Genomic DNA, 13,759 nt, shown 5'->3' on the forward strand with positions numbered 1-13,759 from the left:
CAGCTTCTTCCACCTTTTTCTTTCATGTACATTGATGGTGCTATATAAATAAATAATAATAAATAATAATAAAACCAATTAAGGAAGAGAAAGGCAGAACAGCCGTTGAAGGAATTTGCGGCTCACAGTCCCTCTGGGTAAGGCCCAAGGCCACCCCACGGCATTGTGCTACTCGAGGCAGAGGACAAGATGCCCCCCCCACAGTCCACGTACAGAAGGGCCACCCATGTCGTCTTTCAACAGTGGTAATGGGAAGCCTTCTCCACCACACCTGAAGGCTGCAGGCAGGCGAGGTTGGCCTCCTGGCCCACAGCTCTCTCCTTGAACAGTTGCCACCTCCTGGCATCTGCCACCTGAGGCAAGGGCCTCACTCTGCCTCCTAGGTGGGCCAGCCCACCAGGACCAGATCCTCATGCCAGAATTGTCTGGAGCCTGTTTCACGCATTCTTCCTCCCGTGTTGAAAGGGCGCATGAAGAGAGGTGTGCTCCAGCCCTGCCCACTCCGTCATCGCATCTATTGCCCGGGAGTCGTGTAGGGCACTGCTCTGAAGCAAAGCACCTCCTGCGTCCGCGGAGGAGGTGCTCCATGCGTAAAGGACCCCGGGAAACTACGGATCCAGGAGGCCTTCCTCTGCGGACCGTTGGCCAACACACATCCAGGGCAATCGAGGGGGCAGGGCTCCTCCTCCCACCACGCGGGCTTCGACACGCAAGGAGGCTCTGCACAGCTCCAAACTCTCTTGGGCTTGATGGGGCCTGAAGGTGCCTTTAACAGCCCCGGCTGCCTTCAGGCATCGCTGCTCTTCACTGGGACGACCATCGCCTGGCCCTTGCCATGATCCACTGGCTTGGGGGGGGGGGGGGAGCCGGTCTCTGTCTTCGACGCTCCAGGGGTGGAAGTCAGGCAGGATGCAGGAACCGCCTCTTCTGTGGAGCAGGCTGGGAGCCGTGGGGGAAGGGAAGCGAGGGTCCCGCGTGCTGCTCTCCTCTCAAAAGACGAGCCATGAGGATGGATCCCACCAAAGGCCCTTCTTGCCCAACATGTGTTCCCACCATGGCCAACTAGTCGAAGCCCCCCCCCACACACACCATGGGAAGCCCACCGGCAGCAGGACATGAATTCAAGCGCACCTGCCTGCCTGTGCCCCCAGCAGCTGGAGCTGAGAAGCCTGCTGTGGTCATAGAAGCAGCTGTTCTTGGCAGCCTTCTCCCCTGCTGCGAATCGCCCAAGTCCCCTTTAAAGCCCCCCCCCCCCACTCGCTCCCTCTGTGGAATCAGCAGCCCTCCAAGAGGTCGGGTGGAGGCCTGGTGATGGCCAGCCTGTCTGTCCGCCTTGCTGCCCTCCTGATTTCTTAGCTTTGCAAGTCAACGGGGCGCTGGAGTAAAAGGGCAGGTGCGGGGGGGGGGGGCCTGCAGAGAGGCAGGGAGAACGGCTCCCTGAGCATCCCTGCCTCGAGGGGACTGTGCCACCCCAGCCCTTCTGTGTCCCAACTGAAGGCAGAACAACCTCTCTTCCAGAGCAACACCTTAGCAACCGGCCTGTTTCTTCTGGCAGAAGCTGCCATGGACGCTGCCCACTTCATCAGGCACATGATGTAGGGGCCACAAAAGCCGTGCCAGGAGGGTGCCGTTACACCCACGTCAACAGCTTGTGGGCCACCGTGTGAGCAGAACGCTGGACGAGATGGACCTAGGCCCGGTCCAGCTCCAGGGCTCTTCTGACGTTCCGGATGGACGCGTCAACCTTTCAAATGCCGCAAGGCTGGCTGCTGCTTGTGCTGCCACAGGCTCACCTGAGGGCCCCCTCTCTTTGGGAACAGTTCTAAAAACACCCCACGCTGGGACTTGCTCCTCAGAGGTGTGAGCCAATGAGCATCCGCAAGAGCCGTGTGGGAAAGGGCGCACCTCCTGCGGCTGGACGTCGCAGTTCTCCCTCGCCATGGCCTCCCGTAGTGCCAGAGAGGCCAGCAAGGCGGAATGGATCAGAGACCCTGGTGCTGCTCGGAGAACGGAGGTAGAACGGCCGCTCTCCAGGGCTGCCTGCAGCTTGCGGGAAAGCAAGCCTCTCTGGATTGAAAGCTCAGGGGCAGCAGCAGATGGGCCCAAGGCAGCCCGGTGTTCCTGCACCTTGTGGGAAGCAGCAGCCAGGAAAGGGCTCCGTTTGCTGGCTGGTTTGCTCTGAACAAGTGCACGGGCATCAGGAGGAGAGGGTGGTGCCACGGGGTGGTGGCAGATGGAACGGCCTGCATTTTGGCAGTGGCTTCTCTGTGTGTAACGGTGGTGACTGGGCCCCTGTAGAGGTTGTTCTTGGAGCCCAAGGTATCTGGAATGACCAGGTGGCAGCAGAGCAGAGAGAGGGAGGGAGGGCGGCCGACTCCTCAGCGAGTCCCCCGACTCATTTGACCTCTTAGAATCATAGAATCGCAGAGTTGGAAGGGGCCTACAAGGCCATCGAGTCCAACCCCCTGCTCAATGCAGGAACCCACCCTAAAGCATCCCTGACAGGTGGTTGTCCAGCTGCCTCTTGAAGGCCTCTCATGTGGGAAAGCCCACCACCTAACTAGGTAACTGGTTCCATTGTCATACTGCTTTTTCCTGATGTCTAGCCGGAATCTGGCTCTGTCACTTGAGCCCGTTATTCCGTGTCCTGCACTCTGGGAGGATCGAGAAGAGATCCTGGCCCTCCTCTGTGTGACAACCTTTTAAGTATTTGAAGAATGCTATCATCTCTCCCCTCAATCTTCTCTTATTTATTTATTTTATTACATTTATATACTGCCCCACAGCTGAAGCTCTCTGGGCGGTTTACAACATCTTCTCCAGGCTAAACATGCCCAGTTCTTTCAGTCTCTCTTCATAGGGCTTTGTTTCCAGACCCCTGATCATCCTGGTTGCCCTCCTCTGAACACGCTCCAGCTTGTCTGCGTCCTTCTTGAATTGTGGAGCCCAGAACTGGACACAATACTCTAGATGAGGCCTAACCAGGGCCGAATAGAGAGGAACCAGGAACTAAGGGCCACAAACCGCACTCTCCTAGCCCTTGCTTTGGGGAATTCTGCCTCTAGCCCAGCCAATCAGGGTGGATGACACACATGCTGTCAACGCAGGTATCCCCACAAAGCCAGGTAGGTGTACGTGGGGTGGTGGGGGCGGGTAGTGGTGGAGAGAGCCTTGGGCCCTGGCCAGACCAGTCAGTGACAGCTGGGTGAGCAGGCAGGCGTGGGGGGGGGGAGGGGCAGGGAGGACCCTGGGAAAGGGCCTTTGCTCCAAAGCCAAGTGTGGGGGAGAAGGAAGCCATTGCCCCAGCTGGCACAGGGCAAGGAAGGAGGAGGCTCCAAGCAGAGGGCTGGGAGAGCAGGGTGTGGAGCACTACCTTGTGAACGCCAGCTGCGGGGGTGGGGCCCAGTCAGCTTGGGACGCCAGTTCCCCAGGAACTGCCAGGCCCCAGCAGCCTACCATGGTGGCTTCCACACTGCGAGGCCTTTCCTGGGGACAAGAAAGAGGGATGTGCTTTAACCACCCACCCACCCACCCGCCGGTTCTGACCGTTCCGGAGGCTTCTGCCTGCCTGGCATCGTTCCAGGGAATGCCGGGCGATTCCCGTGTTCCTCCTTCATGAGAGGCGGAGCACACCTGGTAGCCTCAGCAAGCAGCCAGGTGTTTTTCTCTGGGCTGGCTTGCACAACATGCAGCTGCTATCCTGTGGAGCTCCTTTCGCTCCGAGATGAGTCATGAGAGCCACCAACACCCAACCCAGTTTCAGTGGAGATGCTGATGCAAACTAGGACCAGGAGCACCCAGGGAGGCCACCCTGCAGCCGGCGTGGCCTGCTGGTGGGCTTCCCCTTGTGGGCCCTCTGGCTGGCCACTGGGCAAATTGAATGCGGAGCTGGAGAGGCCCCCTTGGGCCCGATCCAGCTTCAGGGCTCTGCTCCTGCTGTTCTGGCCAGGGCTGGGAGCCAGGGCAGGGCAGGGCTACGCCGGCTTCCAGCTCCCACCCATTGCCCCCCCTCCGAGCCTCTTGGGTGGAGGGCTAGGGTGGCAGGTGGAGGGGCAGCTGCAATGTTCACCCACCCGGGGCAAGGGGGAGGCCCAGCCCCTGGGTGCTCTCTGGCATCTGCTTGGGGCACAGAGGACACAGACCTTGACACAAGAGGTCCTCTCCACTCCTGCTCACGAGCGCCTCTGGGAAGAGGGTCCTCTGGCCCCATGGGAAGGGGGCGGGGAAGCCCGTGGCTTCCAGGGTTGAACTTGCAAGATTGTTGGGGGGTGGGGGCCAAATCCTTCTGAATGCAGGGGGGGAAAGTGAAACACTCTACACATGCTCAGAGAGGTTATCCACCTCACCTGGCTAACAAACTCTTTGCTAACTAACACTGGTGGTTGGGGATGCCAGGAGCAGCCAGAGCCAAGGAGCTGAGCCCAGCTGGGCCTCCTTCTTCTGGCCGTGCCTTTCCCTGCTCTGCTCTTCGGAGCCCAGGGAGCAGCTTCCCAGCTGGGCTGCTGGTGCCACTGGAAGCTTGCTGGGGCCCAAAGGTTGTCACACAGAGGAGGGACAGGATCTCTTCTCGATCCTCCCAGAGTGCAGGACACGGAATAATGGACTCAAGTTAAAGGAAGCCAGATTCTGGCTGGACATCAGGAAAAACTTCCTGACTGTTAGAGCAGTGCGACGGTGGAATCAGCTACCTAGGGAGGTTGTGGGCTCTCCCACACTAGAGGCCTTCAAGAGGCAGCTGGACAACCATCTGTCAGGGATGCTTTAGGGTGGATTCCTGCATTGAGCAGGGGGTTGGACTCGATGGCCTTGTAGGCCCCTTCCAACTCTGCTATTCTATGATTCTATGATTCTATGAAAGAGACCTTGCAATGCCGGTCAAGCAGCCGCCCATGGCTCAACTGGCATCTGAGATGGGCAGTGGAACAGGCCACGGAGGGGATGCTCCTGGGTGTCTTTGGTTGAGGCAGCCAGCTGGCAGGCCTCCCCCTCCCCTCAGGCAGGGGGCGCTTTGGCTCACAGGGAGGGGGAAGTGGGAGGGGGCAGGGGGCATTAGCTGCCACGGCCTCCGTGCACTTGGGGGACTAGGCTGAGGAAGCCACAGCCCTTCACTGGCTGAGATGGTTTAGGGGGAATCCACCAGGTCCAGCAGCACCATAAAGATGCTGCTGTTTATTAAAGCAGAAGCTCCGATGACGTGGATTCCAGTCCACAAATGCTCATGCCGCAATACATGTGCTACGCTGTTAGGTGCCACGAGGCTCCTAACAGAGCAACGCACCCACCCACCCAACCACCACCACCATCACCCTGCAGATTGCACCAGGACACGATGGCCTCGTAGGCCCCTTCCAACTCTGCTATTCTAGGATTCTAGGACAATCCAGCACAGTAGAGTGGAGAAGCTGGACTTGGCCTTTTAGGCAGGGGCCTGCTCAAAGGCTCGCTTGGCCAGAAACTCACAGGTGGCCCTTGGGTAAGTGGCCACAGGGCTGGGAGCAGCCCCCAAATTCCTTTCCTTTCTCTGTCCTTCAGCTGCACAGGAAACCTTTCACAATCAGAGCAAATGTGCGTAATATTCATTGCTAAACTACCCGAATTCTGAACCTGGAATTTGCTATAGGAACGGCACAAATCAGGGATGTCACGTTTCCACTGATTGAACCAGCTGGATTCAGGGGTTTGTCAAGAACAGGGCCTAGAAGCAGCGTGGAGAAAGGCAGAGGTGTCATTCCCCCCCCCCCGCCTCAACGCACGCACGTACACACACGCACACACACACACCTTGTGCCCTGTTCAAACAAAGACCCACAACACAGCATAGGCTTGCAGGACTCCCTGCCACATGCAGGCCAGTTGGAGAAGGGGGCTGATGAAACTCCTGCAGGATGCAAACGTCCCAGGTAGAATGGCCACCTGCAGCAGGCCCCAAACCCAGACGCATCGTGACAGGCAGAGGAGGCTGGCTTTCCTGGCTTACGGGGATCGTGGCCTTTTGTGCAGGTGTGGAAGGCACAAAGCCCCCCCCCCCATTCCCAGGTTGCGTGTGCATGCGTGTGTGCGAGCGGAGGTGTTGCTCCCAACTCAGCAGCTCCAGGCAGCTGCGTCCCTCCGCTTGGAATGTTTCAGCTGCTAAGGAGAGGGAGGGCTCTGCTCTGCCTTGACATCAGGGACAGCAGCTGCGGCTCTCCGGAGAGAAGAGGCGGGGGGGGGCAAGGCCTGCCCCACCCGCACAGCCTGTTCCCCCGGCCCCAGCCAAGCCCCGGCCCTTGCCTGGCTGGAGAGGGAAGGCCAGCCCCTCGGAGGGGCAGCCCCGCCTCCTCTGCCCCCCTTCCTGCCCATCATGGCGGCTGTCATCCAGCCGGACTGGGAGCGTGAATTAATCATGGGCTTCCGTCACTGGAGCCCTGCCCTGCCAAGGGAGCAATTCTCGGGTCAGATGACTTTCTGAACCCATTCCAAAGAAACCTGAAAGCTCGGAACCACCGTCTGCTGCTGCCGGTCCCTCCAAGGCAGCCCTCAGCCCTGGAGGCAGGGAGAAGAGGCTGGGCCTCGGTGGAGGCAGGAGCCTGGTTTCAAAGCCCCGCTGCTGTCAGGGGACGGGCATGGAGAGAGCCCCCATTTGATGCAGGAGCATCCCCGACTGACTGATGGCTGTGCAGGCCTCTGCTTGAAGACCTCCAGCCAGGGTCAGGAGGCAGCCCCCACCCCGCCCCAGGGAATGAGCGCCATCGTCCAACCTCTCCCCCACCCCATTAAAACCTTTCTCCCCCTGCTCAGTGGAAACCAACCCTTGTAGAACTTTGGCCTCCTTGGCCGTCCTGCCCTCTGGGGCAACAGCGGAGCTGCAAAGAGCGTGTGTGACACTCCGGGGAAGGGGGAGAGGAGGGGGTGCAAAACAACGGCGAAGGACTGGCTCGGAGCTGGAGCTGCTTCCCACGGGCTCACTGGGAGAAATGGAACAAGCATCCCTTGGAATCAAGTCCACTAAAACAGCAGCATTGGCTACCGACCTTGACAAGTCTGGCTGCCAGGTGGAGGAACCTGCGAGGCCACAGGGGTGGGGGCAGCACGGCTGGCCCAGCAACTAAGCTGGACCCTGGGGGCCGAGGAAGTGGTGCAGCATCCAAGTGCCCCCCCCCCCCCCCGCGTGGGGCCTTGCTAGGTAAAGGAGGCCACTGCGAGGCCCCTACCCAGGAGGAGGGAGTGCAGGCGGAACAGGGACAAGACGAAGGGGGCAGGAACAGCTAAGACATTTCCTGCTGTGCTGCCCCCCACCAGGGTTGGCTCCCTCTGTGGGATCCTCAACGGGGCTTTCCATGGTGCCCCATGGCAACCAGAGAGGGCCTTGGGCATGCACAGGAGAACACCGGAAGAGCCCTGGTGCTGGATGAGACCAAGGGCCCCGTCTCGTCCAGCATCCCTTCACAGAGGATGCATTCCAGAGTGCAAGCGAACACAGAGCGCTGCCCTCACACACACACACACACACACACACCGCCAATGGAGGAACGCCTCCTGGACGTTGTCTTTACATAAATGCAGCTGCACGTGGGATTGGGCAGCAACAGCACGGAGGACTTAACATACACACACACACACACACACACACACCACCATTTCCCCACTGAACTGCTCCTGGCTCAGCCAATGAAAACAAGGACAAGTAAAAGATGTGGTCTGGCCCTTCCTTCCCTCCTCAACAGGGGTAAAAGCAACTTTGGGGGGGGGGGGGTGGAGAGATTTGTGCACAGAGCTGCGCTTTATCCAGAGACAAAGAGGCCGGGTGGTCCAGCTACACACGGCCCAGAAATCCTGGTTCTGCTGGAGACGCTGGGAGCGGAAGCGAGGGCCTCGGCCCGGCCAAGCGCCCGGGGCTCTCCTGACCCTGGACCTCCAGCCAGGGATTCGGAGCCAGAGCCAGGCGGGAGTTGCGCCACAGCCCAGACGAGCCGGACTCGGGCCGCTTCCTCTGTCGGGCCTGCCGCCAGCGAGCCAACACACCCAGCCGACAAAGGTACCGCTTCCTTGACTTTCCCTTTTATTATCTCCAGTTGTGTGCAAAGCAAACCAAGACGACAAAGATCCCGGTCCCTGGATGTCCTCAGAAAAGGAAAGGGAGTCAAGACACACCTGGGTTTCCTGCACATTTACCTGAACAGCCACACTGACAGCTTCCTTTTGCACAGCAAAAGACAATTAGGAAACACTGCAACTGGAGAAGATGGATGGATCATGGCCACCATAAGTTAAAAAACACACACAAAAACAAAAAAACGCTTCCATAACCTCCACCGCCACAGTGCAAAAGTCTCTGACCCGGACAGCAGGGAATGAAAGGAGCCATCGGGGCGGGAGGGGGGGCGGGCGAGGGGGCCTCCCGAATTCTGGAACTGTAAACAAGACGTGCCCCTCCCCCATCCCGGAGGGTTATGAAAAACATTTGGCAGATCTCCAGGTCCAGCAGAGGCCCGCGAGCCCGGCTGGGCGTCCGAGCCGGTGGGGAGAGGGCCCGGCGCCGCCGGGAGGGAGGGAGGGCCCCGATGCGGAGCGTCCGGGGGAAGGGGGCATTGCACGTCGCCGCCGGCGCTTCAGCGGACCTCCTCGCGGCCTCCGGGCTCAACCGGGCCGGGGATGAGCAGGGGTCCGTCCAGGGCCTCCTCTCCCCGCCTTCCGCGCGCTCCGCCGCCGCCGCCGCCGCCGCCACTCCGGGTCGCGCCCGGGGCCTCCTCAGCAAGCATCCCGAGCGGGCGGCAGGCGCCGCGGGGCCCGCCAGCCCGGCGTGGGCCGCTCTCGCTCCGACCGACCAGCAGCCAGGCCGGCGGCTCATCCGCTGTCGGGCTCGGGGCTGTCCGGGCCGTGGCAGGGCGGGGGCGGCGGCGGCGGGGAGCCTCCGTCGCGGCCGTTGCTCTCGATGGAGGACTCGCTGCCCGTGCTCTCGCCCGAGAGCAGCCGCGTGACGCGCAGGTCGGCGCGCAGCAGCGCCACGTCGTTGCCGATGGCCAGCTCGCCCAGGCCGCAGATGAGCTGGCCCAGGCTGGGCGCCGCGGCCGCCGCCCCCGCGGCCTCCCCGTCGGCGTCCTCGTCCAGCGGCGCCAGCAGCTCCTCCTCCTCCTCGTCGGCGTCGTCCTCCTCCTCCTCCTCGTCGCCGGCGCCGCCGCCGCGGCCGTTGGCGCAGGCCAGGCCGGCGGCGCGCTCCTCCAGCTCCTCGCCCAGCGCGTCCTCGGTGATGGAGCCCAGCTTGGGCGCGCTGCGGCTGCGCTCGACGGGCGGCTTGTAGCAGCCGCCGGGCCCGTGCAGCAGCAGCAGCTTGCGCAGCGGCACGAGCGGGATGGCGCCGCCGGCCGCGTGCTGCAGCTGCTGGTGGCGCGCGTCGGCGCGCTTCTTGAGGCGGCGGAACTCGGCCAGCGCCGCCGCCGAGGTCTGGTAGAGCAGCAGGGCCATGGCGCGGGCCTTCTCGGCCTTGGAGACCAGCACGGCGTGGCAGCGCAGCAGCACGGCCTTGTGCTTCACCTCGTGCCGGTAGATCCAGGCGAAGAGGCGCGGCAGGCGCGGGTCAGCCACGCAGTAGGTGACGCGGTGCAGCAGGTAGAGGTGGCCCGGGCGCGCGGCGTCGGCGGCGGGCGCCATGCGGAGGCCCTGCGGCCCGATGGTCAGCTTCATCTTGGTGCCGTGGCGGCCCGCCTCGCTCTTGGCCCAGATCTTGGCCACGGCCACGTCGGTGCAGCCCTCGCCCTTGGCCTGCAGCGTGGTGGCGTTGCCCAGGTACAGCACCGTGTAGGTGGGCGCCTCGCTGCTCACGCGGAACTTCTTGCGCTTGGAGCGGAACAGGTTGCCCATCCTGCTGAGCGCGCCCTCGGCCGGGCACGCGCGCGCCAGCGAGCCCAGCGCCGCCGCCGAGCAGGGCAGGCTCCCGGCGCCCGCCTGGCAGGAGCCCTTGGCCTTCCCCGGCGGCGGCGGCGGCGCCGGCGCCGGCGGCTTCTCCTCGTCGGCGGCCAGAAGCTCGAACTTGTGCCTCTTCCAGGGCAGCATGGCGTCGCCGCCCCCCGACGGCGCGGCCAGTCCGGGGCGCTGCGGCGGCGGCGACGGCGGCGGCTCCTCAGCTGGAGGCGCCCGCCGCAGCCCCGGCCGCCCGCGCATCCCGAGGGCGCCGGACAGACTCAGCCGGGCAGGGGGCCCGCGCCTGTGGCCGCATCGGCGTGCGCGCCCGCCGCGTCCGTGTCCTCCGCCGCGGCAGCCGCCGGGTCGCCATCGCCGCCGCCGCGCGCTTCACATCCCGGCCGCCGCCTCCGCTGATGGCGGCTGTCTGTGGCCGGCGCGCGGGCGGCGCTGCTAAATATAGGCCGGCCCGGAGCCGCGGAGCCAGGGAGGCGGCGCTCGCGACGACGACGACGACGACGAGGAGGCGGCTGGGCAGGGAGAGCAGGGGCGGGGCGCCGCCGCGCGGCCCAGGGAGGAGCCGCCGCCCAGATGCCGCCCTCCGCCGCGCCGCTCGGGGACCGCGCTGGCCCGGCAAGCAGCGATCGGGCCCAGGCCGGCGGCGAGGAGAGCGGGCCCTTCCCGCCCGCCCGCTCCGCGCTCTTGCTCCGTGCCGAGCGACACCCGGGAGCGCCCCTCCCCCACCCCGAGCGCTGCCCAATCTCCGCTCGCTCCCGTAATATGGGGGAGGGGCCGGCGTCGGGATATACGACGAGCGCTGTCGTGGGGGATCGCGACTGAGGACAACTTCGACCTCCTGCGCAGCTGCTGTGAAAAAGGCAAATTCCATGTTCGGCATAAATCGGGGAAGGAATCGAAAACAAAAGCTGCCCGGTTCATCCTGCCCATATCTGCAGCCGCGCTTGGAATAATACTGCGTCCTTCTTGTCAGAAAAGAGCAACTGAAGTGATGCAGGGGCTGGAGGGGAGGTTACAAGGCTGGGATGGTCCAGCTTGGAGGGGGGAAGTGGGGGAGACCGGCTAGAAGTGTGGGCCAAATCATGCCGGGTGCAAAGAAAATGTGCAAGGGAGGCGCCTCCCAGGGAGTCCCACCCTGCCAATGCAAGAATCCCAAAGGCTCATCAGGACAGATAGAAGGAAGGAAGGACTTCTTCACCACAGCACAGAGTGGAACTATGGAATTTGCCACCAGCCTGGAGAGCTTTAAAAGGGGATCAGACAAATTCCTGGAAGGAGAAAGCTGTCCATGGCTCCTAGGCAGGCTGGTGATAACGCCGCCGTTGCGAGCGAGGGGACCACGAGAAGAGTGCTCTTGCGCTCATGTCCTGCTTGTAGAGTTCCCACTGGGGCGACTGGTTGGGCAGTTGGCGGGAACAGAACGCTGTTCTAGCTGGCCCTTCAGTCTGCTTCAGCATTTGGGCTCTTCTTATACTTTCATCGGTCCGTTTGTTTGGACAATTTGAATGTGAGCAGAGCAGGACAAATCCCCGTGGGTTCTGGAGCCACTGATAACAAGTTGGTGGGAAGGATTTATTTATTAATTAATTACATTTCTATACCGCCCAATAGCCGGAGCTCTCTGGGAGGTTCACAAAGGAGGAGTCTTTGCCGCTGGCGATTCGAAGAGCACATGGGAAACCCCTGGTCGTTCCGTGGCAAAATGCCCTTGTTGGAATCAGAGCTTCCATGCGGCCACCATGCCCTATTAGCCACTGACAGACCAGAACATTAAGACCCTCTAAGCCAGTGGCCATCGTCCCGTTTCCTGGGAGCAGACGTCACAGGGCTGTGCTGCCTGCGTGGCACCAAAGAAGTGGCCCAGGAGGCGCCAGCCAGGCCTCCCTGGGGAGGTGGAGCCCCACTGTCGAGACGTGGGTCTTCCTGGCTGCTATTTCCCCAGACCTCTTGCAGACTTTCCGATATGCAGGCAGATGTGTCGAGAGATGATCGATTTCAATTTGAGTTCTTCAAGCGCACGGTGGTGTCCGTACGCACATGGCTAGGATGCAATCCTTTGCACGTTTAGACAGAAAAAAGTCCAACAACTCTCCTTACTCCCCAGCCATCATTCCTTCAGATGGCCTCCCTAAAACAAGTGGGTGTGAGTATCTGTCCAACGTCGTTCACAGTTAAGACCAATACAATTCATTCATTCAACTTCTCTGCAATCTTCCTATTGTTGTCCTTTGTTAAAAGCATTTCCAGTGATCTTTTCATTTATTTTTCATATTAACAGTTTCGTCCTGCTTCTGATGTAATTAAACATGTATTTGTTGTTTTTAGCCGTATGTTCCAGAGTTTGTGCCCTTTTTGCTCTACTCATTTAGATTATAATTCAATTTCTAAAGGAAAGCCTTTTACTTAATATCACTTCCTTAACTCTATGCATTAATCACACTAGCACAGATTTAAAAGGGTCAGAAGGGCCGTGCCGGATCAGGCCAAAGACCTTTCTAGTCCAGCATCTGTTTTCCCAGTCGCCATCCAGAGGCTTGTGGGATGCCCACAGGCAGGGCAGGTGTGCAGTCATACCCTCCGCCCGCCCGCCTGTGTTGCCCATGTAGCCTCTGACCCCGAAGGCAGCCTGTCGTCATTCTGAGTAGGAGCCACTTTGCCTCACCTGTGGGATGCAATCTACCTGTGCTTCTGTTATTGTGATTACTTGACCCTCTTGACCCTCTCTTTCAACATCCCTTTAGTTTCCTCTTTTGAGATCAAATGTGATGACCATGTTGGATTTTCTGGACAATTGTTCATTTACACTGTAAATTCTGAACAGACGTTGCCCTGGAACTTTGTTCCCAGTTGATGCAGTAGCAATTCCATCTTGCGCCTGGTCCTGGATGCCAGTGAGGGTTAAGTGCAAGGATGACCTCCCCTCTCTTTGGTTCCATGGCCAACTGGTCCAAGATATAGTCATTTATTGCATTGAGCAGGGGGTTAGACTTGATGGCCTTGTAGATCCCTTCCAACTCTGCTATTCTATGATGGCCTTATAGGCCCTTTCCAACTCTGCTATTCTATGATTCTATGATTGTAACTACAAATTTTGTACCTTTCTTGTGATCCAAACCAACAAGGATGCACTGGGTGATGCAGTTGTGGTCACCCCGTGCTATACCTTCCTTGTCGATCTCCCTTGTTTCTTTCTCCATCGCAAGATGGAGTTTTGGTCAGCGTGCAAGAGGGCAAAAGGATGTCCCTTCAGCAATGCACTACATTTTCACCTGGCATTTCCGCTCCTATCAATTCTATGGAAAGTCTTTTCCTCTTACATGTTTAGTTATAGGACTCTTTGCTTTCTTTGACATAGAGAGTAACAACAAACTCCTCCAACAAGCCCTTCCCTCGCCTTTCTAAAGATTTTATGGCCAGGTTAACCCCACTCATTTCCTAATTTCCAGGCAGTTTCCAATATGGCCTCTGTGTGCCTGTCCCTGTGTAACACTGGACACTCCAGCTGACCCACTTTAACTTTGATGCTTCGGCCTTAGCGTATGCCTACCTCTGCATTCTCCAAGCCTCTTTCCCTCATCAAAGCCCAGGGTACTTTTCATCTAGATGGTGGCTGACAGGAAGTCCACACTGACAAAATGGGAATGTAGCTGCATCAGATTGAATGTGGACAGCACAGAGACCTTCCATTAAACCCTTGCAACAACCAAGGGCTTCATATGTATTGGAAGCTAGGCTTACTCTGGATTCAGAGGTCAAGATGGATCATTAAGAAAGGAATCAGAAATAAAACTGCTAATATTATAGCAGCTGGACAACCACCTGTCAGGGATGCTTTAGGGTGGATTCCTGCATTGAGCAGGGGGTT

General features: G+C 59.9%; 1 protein-coding gene across 1 annotated transcript; it reads right to left on the bottom strand.

Moving 5' to 3' along the window:
- Nucleotides 1-8,788: 8,788 nt before the first annotated feature.
- On the bottom strand, nt 8,789-10,066 carry FAM43A (family with sequence similarity 43 member A). Its single transcript, XM_063131404.1, has 2 exons — nt 9,101-10,066; nt 8,789-9,034 (listed from the first exon to the last, which is right to left on the bottom strand). The coding sequence occupies exons 1-2, from the start codon at nt 10,027-10,029 to the stop codon at nt 8,824-8,826; spliced, it is 1,140 nt and encodes a 379-aa protein (XP_062987474.1). The 5' UTR covers nt 10,030-10,066; the 3' UTR covers nt 8,789-8,823.
- Between the last annotated feature and the right edge of the window lie 3,693 nt (nt 10,067-13,759).

Source organism: Elgaria multicarinata, chromosome 8 (assembly GCF_023053635.1).
Source record: "Elgaria multicarinata webbii isolate HBS135686 ecotype San Diego chromosome 8, rElgMul1.1.pri, whole genome shotgun sequence".
Taxonomy (NCBI): domain Eukaryota; kingdom Metazoa; phylum Chordata; class Lepidosauria; order Squamata; family Anguidae; genus Elgaria; species Elgaria multicarinata.

Coding starts and splice junctions, on each gene's coding strand:
- FAM43A (XM_063131404.1), bottom strand. CDS start 10,029: ATGCTGCCCTGGAAGAGGCACAAGTTCGAGCTTCTGGCCGCCGACGAG. Junction 9,035..9,100: donor GCCGACGAGGAGGAGGAGGA/GCTGCTGGCGCC, acceptor CGCGGCGCCCAG/CCTGGGCCAGCTCATCTGCG.